Source organism: Telmatherina bonti (genome assembly GCF_933228915.1).
Source record: "Telmatherina bonti genome assembly, chromosome: 12".
Classification (NCBI taxonomy): Eukaryota; Metazoa; Chordata; class Actinopteri; order Atheriniformes; family Telmatherinidae; genus Telmatherina; species Telmatherina bonti.
Window position 1 is genome coordinate 21,858,159 of NC_136610.1, and position 19,641 is coordinate 21,877,799.

Sequence of the window (19,641 nt, forward strand, 5' to 3'; positions counted from 1 at the left end):
AGCAGATAATACATCACAGCTAATAAGTAACCAGTGCTGCAGATTCAAGCTGTGTCTGCACGGTAAGCTGCTCACTAGTTGATTCAATTAATTCTTGTTCAATAATGAGCCAACTGTTCAAGCTTTTCAATACGACTAACATACAAATAGTATATTTACGAGTATTCATTTTAAAAGATAATTATACTAGTCAATATCTAGACTGCTTAATCCCTACAAATGTGTGTATCAGTCAAGCTCCAGTGTGTCAGATGTTTTACAATTAAATTTAGCATTTTACAATAAAACATTTTTATTTTTACTCCGTCTTTGATAAACGCTTTTTTTCCAGTCCATTTCTTGTAAAGGGAATTACTAATTCTTTGATTGGAAGTGCAAAATGTAGTCAACTGAGTAATAAAACTATTCCAAATAACACAATCAAAACTTGTTTTCAAACATGTAAAAAATAAAATTCAGATAATATACCGCTGATTTGGATTGTCTACGCAGAGAGCCTTTGGATTTGGCAGAAGACAGACAGTGTGAAGACGTCCCCCGATTAGGAGAGGAGGAAGCAGACTGTGGACATCTCTCAGCTGCACAATCTGTGGACGCACACAAAGCAAATACAGAACCATCTATATAATAGAGGTGTGACAATACATCAATCAACAACAATATATTGATTATGTAGTCAATGAGCACTATTAAAAATTGATACAATAACAATTGATCAAACATTCTTTTTAAATGGGAACGACATGTTCCCCTGACATGTCGTTTTCCATTCATTACTAGTCTGTCTTTGATACAAGGACAAATATTAGTAATTTATTCCTGAGTTCAGGAATAAAAATGTTAAATGGTTTTCTAGTTGCTTTTTGTGATTTTGATATGAATGGAAATTAATGTGTTTAATTACCAGCATTATTGTTTCATATCAATCAATAGATCCTAAATTTAATCTAATCTAAACTGGATCATGATAGAATTTGAAATATTGGCAAACATTAAATCACTATTTATTAAACCAATATAATATTATATTGTGATGAAACTGGCTATTTACACCCTAGTATTTAAACCTATTTGCTTTTATCACATAACCCTACTTTGAAGTTATACCCATAAACAAACACACACACATACCATCATCACAGTAATGCAGGGCACATAGTTTTGGGAGCTGACAGCATGAGGATGATTCATGAATACCATCCATTGCAGTGCACAGCCTCAGGACAGTGAACACACGCATACTACAAATTTAATATTCCTCATACAATAATGTGATTTAAACAAAGGTGACACACTGTTCCAGAAAAAAAGATTTTAAAAAAAACTCTTACAATGGAAAACAACCTACAGAGGATAGACAAAAATCTATTAAATATGGGAGATCAACCACACAGTAAATGAGTTTGATGCCACAAATGATTTTATGACAAAGTCTAATACAACTTTTCCAACTTTATCCTGATATGAATATCAATCCAAAGAGTGACATGTAAAGAAAATCTAAAATGAAAGGTTGATGACACCCAACGTTTCCACAGAGCCATTACTCAGCCACTGCAGCAGAGAAACTGTAATTTAGGGTCAGATACTGCCAGCAGTCCCGCAGTGCGAGTGCAGTTCTGCAGTAACAGAAGTATCCATTATACTGCCAACATTAACTTGAAAAGTGACATATGACAGCACTGCAAACCTCTTACATGCTTACAAACAGAAGCACTCACAGAAGATGGCCCATCAAATGCCAACTGGGTGCTTGCCAAAGCTGCCATCTAATCCTTGCACAAATCACAGAGGATAAAGGAGGAATCTGAGAGCACAATAAGCTTTATTAACCTGAACTTCAAATCAAATAAAGACTTCAACGGCGAGCATAAAATGCTGACAGATGCTTGAGTGCAGTTTTGGTTTCAGTGACTAAAATAAAGTGATCTTTAGGATCTCTTTGTATCATTATATGTATCTATTTAACTGTCACATGCATTTTTAATGAAAAAAGGCAGGAAGTTCACTCCAATTTCCCATATGAGAGAGAAAGTGTGCATCACACCGACACCTATTTGATACTATAAAAGGAGCACTGAAGGCAGTGACAAATGGAGCTAACAGATCCCTTATGCCACTCCTCACATACAGTGAAGCCTACCAAGCCCTTCTGTTATCTAGGTCCTGTTGTTGCCACTGCATGAAGAGAATATTCAAGAATTTGACCTTAACAAAATAAAATATTAAGAAAATAAACACATGTGGAAAGAGCTAGCCTATAAAACACTTGCAAATCAACTAGTGACCTGCAGTGACAGAGGCTTCAGTTCCATCCTTTACATTAGGGCTTGTGTTCCCTCTTTATTTAACTGCATCCAAGACATTGAGCATTAACAAGTCAGGGCATGAGTAACATTTTCATAAAGAAGCTACAGCACATAAAATTGATTAATTTGATGTTCACAGTTTTTATCAATCATAAATCAATCAAGTATTTCTAGAAAAGGCTTACATGTAAAGCAGCTTTCAAATCTTTAATAAGGACTTCAGAGAAAAAAAACAAAAAGCTAAGGGATTCACTGTACTGCAAACCTTTTATTTGATGCCTTTATTGAAGAAATATGTTAAAGAAAGGGAGGATGTCTGTCTAGAAACAATATGCTCATATTTTCTGAAACCAACATGGAGCTTAATCTGTACAGAATCCAAAGAGAATTTGACAACACAGGGTGCACGTAAGTAAATATGGCACACAGCATGACCCAAGCACACACTGCCATGCCGGCTGCCCATCTTAAACACATCCAATCATAATTTTAGAGAAGTTGACATACAAAACAAGTCAAAATAAGCAGACATTACATAATATGACTGTAATCATCTCATGAACTAAACACTGAACCTCAACTGGCAAACATGCTCGTCCTAAAATCCAAACATTTTTTCTAATGTCATCTTTGGGTCATCATATTCAACATTCACACAGGAGTCTGATTCAACAGTGCTTGTCTTGGTATAATTTTTCTTCTTTCATTTCATTCCCAATGACATTTTATTGCAATATTTTTCTCAACAAACCAACATGCCAAGTGTGTAACACATTTCCAGACCAAATTTGTATGAAAAAATGACTGCCTTGTTTCTATTCAGTGTGTATATATTGGGTTTTTTTTCCACATGTTTAAGCAGTATTGAAATGTATGTTTATTTCCTTTTGTGTATGTTTTTTCTAGGTTTTTATTATTTAGGTGAACTCATATTCATGACACTTGCTATTAAAACAAATGCATTTCCGTCTCAGAGATAAAGTCTTATAACAACAAGAACATGTGTGGAAGTTATATAGACTTGTAAGATAAAGAAAGGGCATCCTATTAATAAACTGTCCTCAACATGGGATGCAGAGAAACATCAAAACTCTTACCTTGAGTGGCAAAGTTTACTGCCAGCAAAGTAGTCAGGACCTTGCCAAAGTTCTCGCCAGTGTATAGCCACTCTGGTTCAAAACCCTGGACGAAAAAGCAACAGAGTCAGACCATTGGAGCTGTAATGCTCTCTGAATGTAAACAAAAAGACAGCAGAGTGAGATAGACTCACTCTAGGTTGTAACAAAAACATTGAAAACACACACACACACACACACACATGGATTTGAATAACCCTGTAGTAGGACTTGGATAAAAGCTGACATATTTAGTGTGACCCATATTTTGCAACTTGTTTGTAAGAGAACACACAGCCTCAGTCATTTGTGATTCACTTTCCACTTGCAAGCCTACAGAGATGCTCACACACTCACTCTGTTTATTTAGTCAGTTTCAGACAGCTATCTCCTTTCTTCCAGAGGATAAGGTTTCCCATTTTAAATAAAACATCTTAAATATAGAGTCTGAATAGTATAACCTGGTTAATACGTTGCCCATGTGACCATGTGACTATTACATCTCCAGGTATGTCAGCCTGGAAGCGGGGTGGGGATCCTCAGTTTACTTGCCAGTATATATGTTATGCTATACTATCACAGTTCTGCTATTCATCAATACTATCTGATGCATAACATCACAACTTGACCCAGATAAGGATTAATAGTTTTACTGGGACTTCTTATCAAAACTCATGATTCTAAATGACAGTAGAGACAATTAATATTAAAGCAGTACATCCTTCAATTTAAGTGGTTTAACATCTCATTGGCAGCAACAGCAAAAAAGAAAAAAAAAAAAACACACAAAAAACAAAAAGGTGCCTTGAACAGTAATTGGTGCTTCCTCTTTCTTCATCTCATAGCAGAAGTGAAAACAGTGACTTGCTACAGCAAAAGGGACGTAAAATACACATCACTGAGAGAAGGGCAGATTTAGCCATCCCACAGCCGATACATTTGATGGCAGTTCTCAAGAAATTTCTGCCAATGACCCACTAACTGGTGGTAATAGGGTCTAATTATGGTTTGAAGGACAAAAGCAAAGGAGGACCTCCCAGACATGACAAGCCAGCTGGGCAGGACCACTAAACCACTGAAGTGAGACAGGCTTGCTGACTCAATCAGCTGTTTAAAGAAACCAAGTGATGCATTTCAAAACCAGACCATCTTATTTATAACATTGGTGGAGACATTAATGTCCAGTGTGGTAGACATAAACAGGCAGGAAAAGACAGAAACTTCCAACATCTGCAACCGCTTTATCTCTGCTCAATTTTTAAAAAAAAAAATATAACAGGCCTGCAACAGATGCCTGGAAGGAGGTTTGGAACCTGTGACAGAAAGTATTCACTAAAAGAGAAAGAGGAGTTGGAGTTAAATAAACACTGTTATTTCCATTTTAAAGTACACTGAAAAAGATATGACTCCAGTCTCCTTGACAGCATAGCTGTCTGCGTGGATCACTCCACATGGATGTGCGAAGAAAGCATATGCCAGGACGGTAAGTAGACAACAACACAAGCAAGAGCTCTCTATAAACGCTTCTCTATAAACTGTGGAAGACAATGAGGTAAAGATAAAGGTCAGCTCGTGCACCCTCAAAATTAACAGAAAACTTGATACACAGGAGGAAACTTACCTCTACTTTCAAGGACGAGCATCCTCTTAAAAACTCTCTGATGTTGGAAATGCAGTCAGCTTCAGTTCTTGGGTCCTGACAACACTGAGCACACAAAATAAATATATAATCACATACCGCTACTTAGTATATCAGACATCTGACACACATGCATGCGCACGGTTATTAGCCGCTCCGTACAAACATTGCTGCCATTTCAGTTCTGCTTTAAAGTACAGAAAGTGGCAGTCCGAGCGTAGAATCCCGTAGTTTCATGCATTTATAGTTCTGTCTGTGTCTCCTCCATGCATACATAACCATTAACACCACAAAAACGCAAAAGGGTCCATATTTAAACACAATATCCGGTCACTTTGTCGACCGTCAAAATAATAGCCTTTATGTGTAACTGTATACGCACAAGCGATATCATTTAAACAAAAGTTTCAAGAAGTAAAGCATTTGTTGTTACTTCCAAGTCAATGTTCTATTATCTGACAAAAAACAGCAAGATACACACGGTTTGTGTTGGAAGATAATAATCTACCTCTTCCCTACTTCCGGTTACGTTCTGTGTCTCATTACGTTGATGCCGCTTTGCACTTTCTCAAAGACTTTCAAGCGGAAGTGACGACTTAAATTTGCAACTGTTATCATGATCAACTTTGTTATCTCAACACTTCCATAATAGTTATCCTTATGTATCACACTTTAAATGCCAAAAGACAGTTTTTGTGTGTAGAAACATCACTTACATCCTTTTAATGTGTCCCGTTGCAGGCCTTTAAAACCTAATTTTGTCCTGTTTGGTAGTTGTTCACATTGACCCGCTCGTGTGAAGAATGCGGAACATTTTTCTCGCTTCACAGGAAACCAATTCTTGACATTATACGTCTGTTAACTCACCAGTTGAAGCTGTCATCCAAGACAACAAACAGGAAACTGCGGGATTTTCATAACTTAATAGTTGCAAGCTTAAAATCCAAGGCCAGACAGACAAGTTCCTTCACGCTATCACTTTGATCAAACCCCTCCCTTTCTTTTCCCCAACAGCCGTCGATCGTTTATCGTTTGTTTACTTAGCTTAACTCAATAGCTCACCTTAGGAGTGAAGCCAGGTACGAGCCGCTCCGTGAGCTTGCACAGGACGACTCCATCTTTCAGTGATGTTTTCAGAAACTCCTCTGGGTCCGCTACGGTCTTTTTGGGCGAGCTGAGCACTCCTAATGATATTAACCACGTTACTGTCTGTTCCTCTGGATTCATAGCTCCACAAAATGACCATCGCCTAAGCCAGCATTGCTTCAAAGAAAAGTGTCAGAGTGTTCCGTATTAATAACGCAACCAACATCCGCACTTCTGCTAGAAGTAGGCAAAAAAAAAAAAAAGGCTCAGGCGGTGGGGGGAGAACGACGACAGTTACCACACGCAAAACTGATGATCACCCCTACTGGCAAACAGGCACCTCAACAATAGACAGGGTTCTTCATTTCCCCCTGCAAAGTAACACACACTGGGAGAGGGCATTTTGCCTCATCTTACATTACATATAGAAATGCTGCAGAGCTGTGAAGCATACCTTCAGGTAACTAATACCTGGGGGTGTATCTGCAATCATCATAGGAATGTTAGTGTTTGGATACGTAGCCTTGCGTGCAGTCATCCTAGTTATAATCTTTTAGCCAATACACTATAATACTTTCCACTAATGTAAAACTGCCCACCGCCTCCTCACCCAAAAAAAAAACAGGAAAAAAAAATTAAAATTGGGATGCACCCTGCCAGATTAAGTCCCTTTCAAAGTACATCTGTAACCTAACAGTATAACCTGTGTTGACTGCATTCTTCTTTGAAGACAACACAATGCAAAGCAAACAAAACAGGTCTTTTGAAAGGTCTTTATTGAAAACAGCAATTGTGAATTTGAGCAGATCTTCGGGCCACATTTTCCCCCATTTTCAACAATTTGTTCCACTCGAAGAAATTCAGCCAGCCCTTTGAACACATGGCCATGCCTACCTGGAAAACAGTAAAAAAAAAAAAAAAAAAAAAAAAAGTTTTACATTACTAGGAGTTTGACTTTTTTTTTTTTTTTTTTTTTTTTAAAAGGCTTTAATAAAAAATAAATAAAAAAAAAAAATAAAAAAATAAAAGTAAACAGAAAATACATCAAACTTGGCGTGTGGGCCAAGGTTCAGCACTGCAGTAGGGAAGAAACTTGTGGTATGAGGTCCTGAGGCCTGTTTCATATTGAAACGGAATGTTATCAGTTTATCAAAACTGGGTTTTTTGTTCCAAAACAAGGTAAATCTATGACTGTGTCCGCATGTCCACCATCCTACATAATACCTTATATACAGTGGGCACGCCCATTTCTGATGGTGTCTGAATGTCCAGAAAGGGGAAAGAAAAAGAAAAAAAAAAAAAAAAGTTATGCGAACAAAATTACCCATAATGCATCTTGAAAATTAGTGTGCATGGTTGGTCACTAGATGGGTCAGTATCATGGACTGTATGTAAAAAGATAGACGTCACCCGTAGGTTTCTGAAGAACTGAATTGAAGCTCGGTGGGTGATTCCTACCATCGCCATCTTGGCTGGGGCAAAGAGGTGGAGCCAAGAGGGGCTGTGAGCGTCATGGTGGATGACTGACATCTAGTGAACTCCGAGCTGCTTGTAGCTAAGAATTTACCAAGCTAACCCAGCGAAAACTAGAGATAACAAGCTAACGAAAGTAAGCGGGCTAAAGCCAAGTCACACCGTTACCCAGCTAAAAACTGAGGTTGTTCTGCATTCTTCTTACTTGAAGCGGGAGACTGTGTACCTGTCAATCAAAAGGACACGCCTCTTGAGTTAAAATTACTTTTAAACGGGCGAGTTAGAAAAAACTTCACCCCCCCCTACTGTTGTCATGAAGGTAAACCTGACTTATTAAACCGAAAATGGATTTTTGAACCAGGCTGTAAACATGCTTTTTTACTGCTGTGAAGTTGGCTTTTTAAACATGGGAGTCTTTAGGGATTCGCTCTGTTTTGTAGCCATTTCCTAGCGGATGAAGGGGGAACTGCAGTTTCATGCATTTCCGCATAGGCTTCACTTTTAACTGTTGGAGGTTGCTACTTGGTCAATAAACATCACATTGCCTTGTGGCAGGAGCTCAAAGTGGTGCAAGTGACACAAACATTAAAGCAGGTTAAGAAAACACTATAAATCAGTTTTTTATCCTTATTTGTTGATAAAATGTGCAAAAAAAAAAAACAACAAAAAAAAAAAAAACCCAAACACAGGGGAAAAAAAATTTTTAAACAAAGTTTGGATTGGATTTGAAACAATGCGTGATAGTTGCTGTGGTGACAGCCGGTAGTCACATGATCTGCGACGAGAAAATAGCCAGCTTTGCATCCTAATTGCTAACAGAATTAGTGCACTAAATGTACTATATAGTGTAGCCAGGGCCACCCATACCTACTTCTCAACCCCCCTTGGTTGAGAAGTTTTGTAGGCCCGTTCTGTCCTACAAATGTACAGTCACATCAGAGAAAACAATATCTAGGTTAAAATTGAGGTTTTCTTGAGTGGCTTAAGGAGAAAAATGTAAATGTGTTAGAATGGCCTAGTCAAAGTCTCAATACAATTGAGAATCTGTGGTCAAAGATTGCTGTTCATAAGCGCAAACCATCAAACCTGAAGGAGCTGGAGCAGTTTTCCCTTGAAGAATGGGCAAAAATCCCAGTGGCAAGATGTGGTAAACTCATATAGATTTATCAAAAACGCTGTGATCGCTGCAAAAAGTGGCTCTACAAAGTACTGACATGGGGGGGGGGTTTGAATACTTATGCACAATGATATTTTCTGTCTTAGTTGATTATTGCTTCACAATAAAAAAAAAAAACATATCACGTCTTCAAAGTTGTGGGCATGTTCTGTAAATTAAATGATGCAAACCCTTGAACAATCCATTTTGATTCCAGGCTGTGGGGTAACGCAACACGAAAAATGTCAAGGGGGTCAATACTTTTGCAAGGCATTGTATGTGTGTTCTGATGCAAACATTTCTATTTTTGACAAGCTATTGGTCCCATTTTTGCCCAGCAAATGCATATTAGACCAGTCTAAGTCATTCCCCAGAGGCCCTAATGAAAATGAACATATGATCGAAAAGTGTCAAACTACTTTTTTAAAATGTGAAGATGGCAAGATAGAAGTAGGATCCTGAGCTGACTTGTTATAACATTCACTGCGTTTATATTCAATACATTTCAGAAGGACGTGCAGATCGTGTGTGGCTGCACTTATTTTGACAATAAGCCACTTATTTTGGCTGCATGTCATTCCATGCTGACATGGGTTGTCTGTAGAGAATGCGTTCTTCACCCTCGTGTGAATATTTTTGGGATGAGAGACAAAACGATCAGAACTTATGGCTTATCCAGTATTTTGGAGCAGTTGGATGAACTTTAAATGGAAATGGAGAGAAATCATGCATACCTGCATATGAAAGATAGTGTGTCACAGCTGGGATCCCCAGATGTGCTGTCCAAGTTCTAAATCCTATGTGTCACCAGATGGTTACGGTTATTAAGTTTCCACGCATGCGGCAGTCATTAACTAAAACCTTTTTATTTTCCCCAGTAGCTGGATTTCTTTTTCTTTTATTAACATTCTAATGTCTTTATACAGTACTTTATCCACTGTTCACATTTAACACTCATCATTAACTTTAACATAAATTTGCTTCCATACAGCGTTTATTTGTGTATAAATCAAATTTTTTTTGCATACGCAGATTGGGAACATAACAGATCTTTAGCTGTGCCTATGTGACTGTTATACTTGTGCAATTGCGCATCCATGTCAAAGAGTCGGGCTGCAATTTTAATTTGCACTGGGCCTCGCACATGGGGGGTTGGCATGGTGGCAATGGGTTCATTTGGATCAATCGGCAGTCTCAAATGTGCATAAGGTGCCAATTGACAAGAGAACTTACAAGTTAAACAATTAGACTTTTTAGGTCATTTTGTCCCAAAAGTGATAGGCTAGGGTTATGGTTACGGTGACTACCATTTCATGTTGGTGTCAGAGGTCCAACATTGTTTTCAGTGTATTACCCCAAATCCAGTATTGGTTCTAAGTTGCTTTGGTGAACTCTACTGAGAATGGGCTGTTTCTGTGTGTGAACCTTTAAATGTTCAGAGGTGCCCGTCCATGCCCACTCCCCACTCATTGGGGGAAAGGATGCAGCTTTTGCTGGCATCTTTCAGTGATTTCAGAAGACATACCTAGGTAGCCCAGTGGCAGTTGAAGGCAGTTTTCATCACTGGGGGGGACTGGATATTTCCCTTCTTGAGATCATAAAGGGATAGATCTCAGACTTACTCATTTGAGTACAAATTTGCTAAAAAGTGGGGAGTGAGGGGTCAAGCAAGTGAGGGGTCTGATAGAATTTTCTAATTTTTCAGTCTCCTACACAGGCTGTAGGGCCACATTACTTTTAGAAAACCTTTAGAAAAATAATTTGGCAAATTATGGGACTTTTAAATCAAACAAAACTTGAAGGAAGATTAGATTTTATACTATAATACCTAGGAGACAACTTCCAGACATGTAACATTTGAATTTATATTACTTGCAGGTAATGCATTAAAACCAAAGTTGTTATGACATAATAAAAAGAATTTCAATTTTTTTGCTCTATGTACTTACACTGGTACATCAGCACATGGTAGAAGAACTGGTTCAACAACTTCAGAACTTAATTTGGGTTCACTGCAAGAGCTGTAGAGATGGAGTGATGTTTATCCTGCAATGGAAACACAATATTAACACAATGAACTTCAATAAAAAGATAAATAAAAAAGGAAGAAGGGAAAAAAAAAGACATTCATAAAAGATATAGGAAAGCAATGGTGTAGTCCATCCAACTGCAAATTCTCTTCAGTGTTTTCCAGTTTTTCCTTATGGCTGATGTTGTTCCTCCAGAGATCTCCAGTATTTGAATTGGTATGCTTGGGGGAAGGATTTCGATACTGAGGAAATGCTCAATTTATATGTAGTTTTCAGATCTTTTTTTTTTTTCTTTTAAAAAAAAAAAAAAAAGTTAATTTTACTCGATGTGAAACTTCTCGGTTGCCAATCTTAACTGAGGCTTGACGACTCAGGCAAAGAGATTTTTTTTGAGGGCTTAAATGGGAAGACGGTTGATTTTAAAAAAAAAAAAAAAAAAAAAATGCTCAAAAGAGAAGATACTTGAGTTGTTGTGGCACTTAAAAACTTTAGCTGATGAATATGGATAGTAAAAAGGTCTCATCTGAGCTGATATCCATTTTGCTTTGTCCCCTGAGGCAAATGTTGTCTTGATAATCACCTTCTGAGCGGAGACTGCAGTACAGGACAATGAGAAACTCATTTACAGATGTGAAACAAAGAGGTTTGCTTTGCTTACCAGCTGTTGACTTGGTTTGGTTGTTGCCTTTGGTTTTGTCGTTGCATGCCATCAAATGGTTTTAGGATGATGAATCCATTTCCAAGGAAACTACATTAGAACATTTTGACAGTGACATTTTCCTAATTTGCAAACAGTTGGATCCAGATGGAAGCACAGTTGCTTAAGAATGAACTCGTCATTCCAATATGTAGCAGGAACACTCACCTACTGTATGAATTACAGAACTTTGTAAAGGAGACTGTTGTCATTAACATTTGACTTGTCTGTGGTCTTGGTTTAAAAATTGATGAGCAGGTATCAAGGTACAACTAAAACCTTTATTAGAGAAAGAAAGTCATTTATAGGGAACTGAGTCCAACAGCACTAAAAGTACAAAAACTAACACTTGGTAACTGTACTGACACAAGCAGAGAAATATTAAACAAAACAAAACAAAAAATTTACATAATAAAAAAATGGGGAAAGCCAAGACACAAGTTAAAGCTAATTTTCCTATTCCACAGAGTTAGACATGGATATTTTGTCTTGCCAAATTTCTTCCAAAACACGTGTCAAGTGTGCATGGGCACCATTGTTTGTTTTATTGTGATTTCCAAGTCCAGTTTCAGTATCTGCTGCGAGCCATTCCCCTATCCACTCGAGTGCCACCACGACCACCACGTGGCCCTCCACGATTTGAGCCACCATATGAGTCACGGGGAGGGTAGCCTCTCTCGGCAGGGGGAGCCGGGCCCCTTTCCTGCCTGCCCATTCGCTCACCACGGCTAGGTGGATATTGGTCACTCCGACTGCTGGGGTAACTGTCACGACTGCCATAGCCATCCCGGGAGCTGCTTCCATAGTCATCATAACGACTGCTTCCACCGCCCCCACCATAGGATGGTGGAGGGCCCCTTGAAGGTGGGGCGCTGCGTGAGTTACCTGCAGGGTCAATGGTTCAGGTAATTGGAAAGGTTCAATTTATACATTTTATTGCACTTCAAGTGCTCATCTTTGCCAATAGAATTAGTTCTGCAATAATTTTTATTGATGGCATACTGAAATCTCCAACCACTTTGAGACCTAAAATTTTAACATGGATATTTTTGTTGAGAAGTGAAGTAACATATCCAAGCACAGGGAACAAGTAGGCAGTGTTAGCCATTTCTGCATGCTCTGAGTAGCCATTTTTCCTTTTACAGCTCCAAGAGTAGCAAAGGATGTGTTTTTCAGACTTGTCTTGATTTTTGAAGGTTACTCCTTGAGGGAGTGCTTTGCTAGGCAACATGTATTGGACAACGAATATTTCCTTGGACTTTGTGAGTTTCCTTACGGTTGCAAACTTTGTGAGACTCATGGGATCTGCACGACATTGCCAAACAATTTCCCGATGAATTCAGCAGTTATAGGGATAGTGACAAGGGACCCATTTTTTGGATTTAATTCTGTTTTCAGTTGGGATGCCAATGGTTTTACATTTTGAATAAAGTAAAAAAAAAAAAAAAAAAGGTCCAAGTTGGAGTGCAGGTAAAAAGTGCTGGAAAAAGAACATTTCCTCTTGGGTGACCAAAAATAGGGGAAAAAAATAACTTGAGTGGAAGCCAATGCCGTGATTTTATTTGGCATTTGTGCAGCTATTATCTTCGTGGTGAATATCGGTTGTCATTTAAGGAAATTGAGTAATGGAGCTGTATCTTACCGTAACCATCATATGAATCTCTGTATGATCCACCACTGGGACGTTCCATATATCCTCTAGGTTCTCGGCTACCTCCATAACCATCACGGTCACTAAAAAGACGAAAAATATTTTTGATGTCTTAGCACAATTTACTCCCCATTTTAATCTCCCTATAAACCATACAAAGCTACACTCAAACCTGTATCCTCTTGACATTGAACCATAGTCATCTCGTGAACCAGAATTTGAATAGTCTCTGTATGAGTAATCTCTGGGAGAAGGTCCATAGTCCCTTGAATCTCTAGAATTATAATCCCGACTCGAGTATCTGGGGAAAAAGCAAATAGCCCAATCATTTATCATTTATTAACTCTTAAAAAAAAACATTTACTGCCATTTTTGTCTGCCTGACCTCTTTGTCATTTGATGCATGTATAATCTCAAACTATTCGCGCAGTCATGTAATGAATAATTATTTTTGCAGGATAATCTGGGCAATAACAGGCATTCTAAAACAATGCCAACAAAACAGAAAATGAATGTCACAGAAAAAAGACAGATCAGGAATGTAGAAGCTTTTTCATTTTCAGATGTTTCAGATGGCTGCTCAGATTGGATGGCACTCATGAAAACAAAAGGAATAAGAAATCTGAGCATCTTTTTAGTCGCGAGACCAACAGGAAGTCATCATTGTTTACATCAAACTTCAAGATTGAGGTCCAAAAAAAACATAATTTTAGGCCTGTTGCAATAAATAAGTCAATTTATCGCACAATAAGAAAAAATGCTCGCAATACATTTTTCTGACACAATTATTTTAATTTGTCTCTCTTTTCTACCTTATTTGTTTTAAGACAATATTAAATAAACATGAGATTATGACAATTTTCCATCTGCACTTAAAACACAATCATCAACTGCAGTTTTCTCAGCTGGGAAAAAAGACCTTAAACAGGATATCTCCATCTTCCTGACAGTATGATCACTGGGGTGTGTAACCCACAGATTAAATACCATCAGGACAGTGCAACATGGTGTGTTCTCAGACAGTGTGGTTGGTAAAGTGATGCTGCCCTTTAATATTGTTAAAGAGACATTTTGAAAAACGTCGCAAACATTTCACAGTCAGCATCAACCGCCTGGATGAACATACATGTTACAATTTGACAACTTTAAAATGACATGAAAAATTACACTGAAAGCGATCAAGGACATATAATATTTACCATTACACCTTTGGTCAAGTACAAACATGTCCCCGTATATGAGCTTTACCATAGACTACGCAACTGTGTTACATAGTGTTTAGAGATCATATGTTCCAGATAACCACATTGCCAAAACCCCAGGAGAAATCCTGATCTGTTTTAGCAGACTGAGGACTGGATGAGTCTCGTCTGCAAATTGAGCTAAATGTTCTTTAGAAATAAAGGGTTGATCTTTGTAAGGGTGTACTTGCAGCATTATGACATCAGTGTTATTTTAGTTGAAAATGATCTCGAAATGACAACAGTAATTACTTTACGCAAAATTATCGTTTATCGAAATAATTTCTGACAATTAATCACATGGCAAAATTTGTTTCTGTGACATGCCTACATAATTTACGCGTTTTTAATGACAAAATGTAATGAATCATGAACGTATTACAGTGGAATTCCTGCACAAAGTTCCCAGAAATAACACTGCACTTAACGGCTGGATTGAAAATCTTCTCGAAAGGCTAGAATTGTCTCTAACTCACCATAAATCATCAAAGAGTGCGTTTGTGATAGCAATCTTCCCCATTAAGTTTCGCTGTGGTTCCTCAGATATTTCGTAAAGTATTGATGCTGTCATGTCAAGGCAACCACACCCCAGCGGAGTGGGGAGTTAAAATTTTCTGATTACATGTCGCTATAATAAATTATTTTATTTTGTGAATAACTTAGATTTATTAAAGAACAAGAAGAGGAAAAAGTTTAGATTGACAGATTTTTTTGTTGCAGCTGTAGTTTACCATTATACTGAGTTGCCAAATGAAAACTTTTCCCTGACATGACATAGCAGAACATGGTCAGTCCTTATACATTAAGTTTTCTGTTAACTTCTTTTGGCTGTATGCAAGTAATAAGAAAAACAAGCTTAGAAAACCCTACATTTCTTTCTTGCTCACTTTCCCTCTGTAAAAATGAATAAATTTGGCAAAATCATGGATTTGTGTAGATAGTTTACAACATTACAATGTAACTAAAGAATTTTCTTACCCGTCTTTAGGGTTGTAATGATCATCTCTTGGTGATGGGTAATCATCTCTCCTGGACATCATGGAGTCTCTGCGAGGTGGGGGAGGACCATAGGGATCCCTGTCTCTTGACATAGGGGCTAAAATGCATAATGTTTTATTAGCCAAATAAAAAGATAAAAGATAGGCCATGTAATTAAAAGCGAAGAAGATTACACATATCTTTTGCTGGAAAAAAGTAAAGATGGCCGCTACTTACGCCTGCTCATAGGACCTGATGGGGCAGACCTCTTGGGTGGGGGTCCTCCATTACGAACAGGGGGCCCTCGTTTCATTGGAGGCGGCCCTCGGGATGACATCCCCTTAAAGAAGGGGTCTCCACTTCCTGAATCATAATAATCTGGGAGGACAAGAAATGTAAACTGAATTAAACTATTAGAGGTAAAGTTAACTTTTCAAGAAGACATCGTTCTTACAGCCAACTGACTTAACATAATATAACTTGCCTCTGGAAGGGGGGCCCCTCATGCCACCAGACCCTCCTCTGGATCCACGGGGACCTCTGGGTGGACCACGACTACGGGAGTGCATCGATGGAGGTCCTCGTCTTCCAGCACTCTCAAATTGAGGCTTTGTAGCTTGCTCCACTTTGATGGGTTTGCCATCAAGTGACTGAGGAGGTACCATTAAAACCACATTTTATAGCCAAAAGATGAAAAGAAAAAAAAAAGAAAAATTAAAAAAAAAAAAGACAAATTAAATAAAAATAAATTACCTTTCCATTCATCTCACGCGCTGCATCTTTGGCATCAGCAGGACTTTCGAAGGTTACAAATGCAAAGCCCCTCGATTTGTTTGTTTCACGGTCTTTCATCAAAAGCACTAAAACAGATGCAAAGTGAAGACAAACCTTATAACCTGTGATAAAACACAGAGGCATTAAGTGACTTACAAAATCACGGAAAAAGCTACCATTTAAATACTGTTCATTATGTTGAATACAAAAGCATAACTAAAACTACTTATTGACATGTTCAAGTTGTCCACCTCAGCGTGGAGTTTATTTTTAGTGAAAAACTAAATTCCTTAAACTAGATCTACGACTATAGATCAACTTTAATAATGATTACTAACACTGGTTGATGGGAAAACGAGACCCACTGAGATCGTGCTTGACATTCAATAAAGACGTTTTATTCAAACATTCGTGAAATAAATTGCTAATGGTTAATACAGTCATTAAAGCCCGATACCAAGATTTCGACTCAAATTTATCTTTATTCAAGCTCTTATATCGATCCGTGAGATGATGTGTTGCAGACACATGCCTTTCCATTCAACTACTGTAGCGATAGACAGCACGTTAGCCACGTAAAAGGCGCGATGAAAATGGGTACTTCTAGACGTGCACTATCTAACTTAAATCAATATTTTACATCAACTCGATTCAATACCCACCTTCGACAATCCTGCCATATTTACTGAAGTACTGTTCCAAAGCCTTCTCGGTGGTCTCGGTGTTCAAACCACCGATGAAGAGCTTCCCAGGTCGGTCCGCCTCTGCCATACTGCAAAACGCTTTGCCTGGAACAAAAGAAGGGTAGTCATAAGTCACAGCAATGTTAAAAAAAATTGTAGAAACTATACCATTATTATTAGAACTAGTATTAAATGTATTGTAATCTTCGCACTGACCACTTTATGTTGCCAAAAGTCTAAATCTGTTGAATGCACAAAATGGCGATAAACGCGCGAGCTGTTTCCCCAATATATTTTAGGTATCAAATGCTAGCTAGCAAACGTTACCGTTAGCAATTACCGACTTCACTCAGAGCCTACCACTGGATTACTAAAACGCATAAAATATCAACACTACTTCACTTTTACATAAAGCATGCAAGCACGCCTTAGTTCATACGAAACACCGACGTACTTCTACTTTTTAAAGCCTACGACACCGATGAACAACTACTTCTTCGTGTGCACACTCTTCTTCGCGTTGAATTTGCTGCAGAAAAGACCGTTGCTGCCCTCCAAGGGGGTTTTCAAGAAGTGCACTATATATATATATATATATATATATACATATATATATATATATATATATATATATATATATATATATATATATATATATATATATATATATATATATATATATATATATATATATGTGTGTGTGTATAAGGTATATGTATAATGTATATATTTATGTGTGTGTGGATACATACACTAATAAATTTAAAAAAGAAAGGGAACACTAAAGTAAGATGTTATAGATCTGAATGAATGAAATATTTTTATTAAATACTTTGTTCTTTCCATAGTTGAACGTGCTGACAACAAAATCACACAAAAATGTATCGACCCATGGAGGTCTGGATTTGGAGTTATACTCAAAATTAAAGTGGAAAAACACACTACAGGCTGGTCCAACTTTGATGTAATGTCCTTTAAACAAGTCAAAATGCGGCTCAGTGTGTGTGGCCTCTGCGTGCCTGAATGACCTCCCTACAATGCCGGGGCATGCTCCTGATGAGGCGGCAGATGTCCCCCTGATGAATCTCCTCCCAGACCTGGACTAAAGCATCTACCAACTCCTCGACAGTCTGTGGTGCAATTTGGCGTTGGTGGATGGAGCGAGACATGATGTCCCAGATGTGCTCAATTGGATTCAGGTCTGGGGAACGGGCGGGCCAGTTCATAACATCAATGCCTTTGTGTTGCAGGAATCTCGGTACCTAATGGCAGTTAGGCTACCTCTGGTGAGCACACAGCCCTCTAAAGAAATGTGGACATGGTGGAGGATATTGCAGGCAGCAGAACGCTCTCCACAGCGTCTCCAGACTCTGTCATGTCTGTCACATGGGGTCAGTGTGAACCTGCTTTCAAGAGCACAGGGTGCCAGTGGCCAATTTGCCAATCTTGATGTTCTCTGGCAAATGCCAAACGTCCTGCATGGTGTTTGTGCTGTAAGCACAACCCCCACCTGTGGACATCGGGCCCTCATACCGCCCTCATGGAGTCTGTTTCTGACTGTCTGAGCAGACACATGCACATTTGTGGCCTGCTGGAGCTCATTTTGCAGGGCTCTGGCTGTGCCCCTCCTGTTCCTCCTTGGACAAAGAAGGAGGTAGCGGTCCTGCTGCTGGGTTGTTGCCCTTCCACGGCCTCCTCCACGTCTCCTGATGTACTGGCCTGTCTCCTGTTGCCGCCTCCATGCTCTGGACACTACGCTGACAGAAACAGCAAACCGTCTTGCCACAGCTCGCATTGATGTGCATCCTGGATGAGCTGCACTACCTGAGTCACTTGTGTGGGTTGTAGACTCCGTCTCATGCTACCACTAGAGTGAAAGCACAACCAGTATTCAAAAGTGACCAAAACATCAGCCTGAAAGCATCAGAACTGAAAAGTGGTCTGTGGTCACCACCTACAGAACCACTCTTTTAATAGGTATGTCTTGCCAATTGCCTATAATTTCCCCCTGTTGTCTATGTTGCATGTGAAATTGATTGTCAATCAGTGTTGTTTCCTAAGCGGACAGTTCGATTTCACAGGAATGTGATTGACTTGGAATTACATTGTGTTGTTTAAGTCTTCCCTTTATTTTTTGAGCAGTGAGTTATGTCTTTGTTTCTCAGACCTTAGTGCTGCAGCTAATATGTTGGTTTCTGTCTGAATAATGAATGTGTTGATATGTTGTTGGACCAGTTTGACTTCATTCATGCAAACACAATACAAATCCTTTAAACTCATCCAAATTGTCACAATATCAAATTTACTTGATCATAACTCACTGATGTGTTAACATACAAGTAGAGCTTAAACATAACCAATGGCACAATGGTATAGTGATTGTTTTTAGTGTGAACTGAAAAATGCAGAATGTGTGAAAAGTTTTCAATTTGTGGTGTTGGTGAGATTTAAGTATAAAGATTCTCACCAATCCCATTACACAGAGCCAGATTAATTAGAGACTCATTCCTACATGATGCTGCTCCCATCATCTTGTTTGACAACAGTGTTGGTATCACTGAGGTGATGCTCAGGGCCTGGTATTCCTCCTGCTGGTGAAAATGCTGGACTTAGGTTTCAGTTTTGTTTCACAGTATCAGATGATTCCAAGCAAACTGTAATATGCATTTAGGTGAATAATGGTAGGCCAGCCTCATTGGTGAGCACTGCCCCGATGTGTCCTTGTGTCCCACTGTTTGTTCATCCATATTCACAAAGAAATGCTGCAATTCTATTTATTTTTCTTTCTGGAACGCAGTTGGTTCTGTCT

The 19,641-nt window shown here is 38.6% G+C and overlaps 2 protein-coding genes across 5 annotated transcripts in view; both read right to left on the minus strand.

Annotated features, from left to right (window-relative positions):
* The window catches only part of arhgef6 (Rac/Cdc42 guanine nucleotide exchange factor (GEF) 6), a 31,369-nt gene extending 25,020 nt beyond the window's left edge, over window positions 1-6,349 (minus strand). For 2 of the 3 annotated variants that reach the window (XM_079249931.1, XM_079249930.1), the window contains exons 1-4: window positions 6,126-6,349; window positions 5,046-5,129; window positions 3,407-3,491; window positions 469-587 (exon numbers count right to left, since the gene is read on the minus strand). In XM_079249931.1, the coding sequence (XP_079106057.1) occupies window positions 469-587; window positions 3,407-3,491; window positions 5,046-5,129; window positions 6,126-6,290 (453 nt within the window). In that variant the 5' untranslated portion in view covers window positions 6,291-6,349. Of the gene's footprint in view, window positions 1-468; window positions 588-3,406; window positions 3,492-5,045; window positions 5,130-5,225; window positions 5,354-6,125 lie in introns of those variants that run through there. The other variant, XM_079249932.1, reaches the window with a different exon arrangement.
* A 5,417-nt stretch (window positions 6,350-11,766) lies between these two features.
* rbmx (RNA binding motif protein X-linked) lies at window positions 11,767-17,355 on the minus strand. Of its 2 annotated transcripts, none has more exons than XM_079249517.1 (9): window positions 17,287-17,355; window positions 16,812-16,937; window positions 16,129-16,235; window positions 15,860-16,025; window positions 15,613-15,753; window positions 15,376-15,493; window positions 13,329-13,457; window positions 13,148-13,239; window positions 11,767-12,390 (listed from the first exon to the last, which is right to left on the minus strand). In XM_079249517.1, exons 2-9 carry the CDS (start codon window positions 16,918-16,920, stop codon window positions 12,074-12,076), a joined length of 1,179 nt encoding a protein of 392 aa, XP_079105643.1. In that variant the 5' UTR covers window positions 16,921-16,937; window positions 17,287-17,355; the 3' UTR covers window positions 11,767-12,073. The 2 variants fall into 2 exon arrangements, with proteins under 2 accessions (XP_079105643.1, XP_079105642.1); XM_079249516.1 differs by having other exon boundaries at window positions 17,049-17,345.
* Between the last annotated feature and the right edge of the window lie 2,286 nt (window positions 17,356-19,641).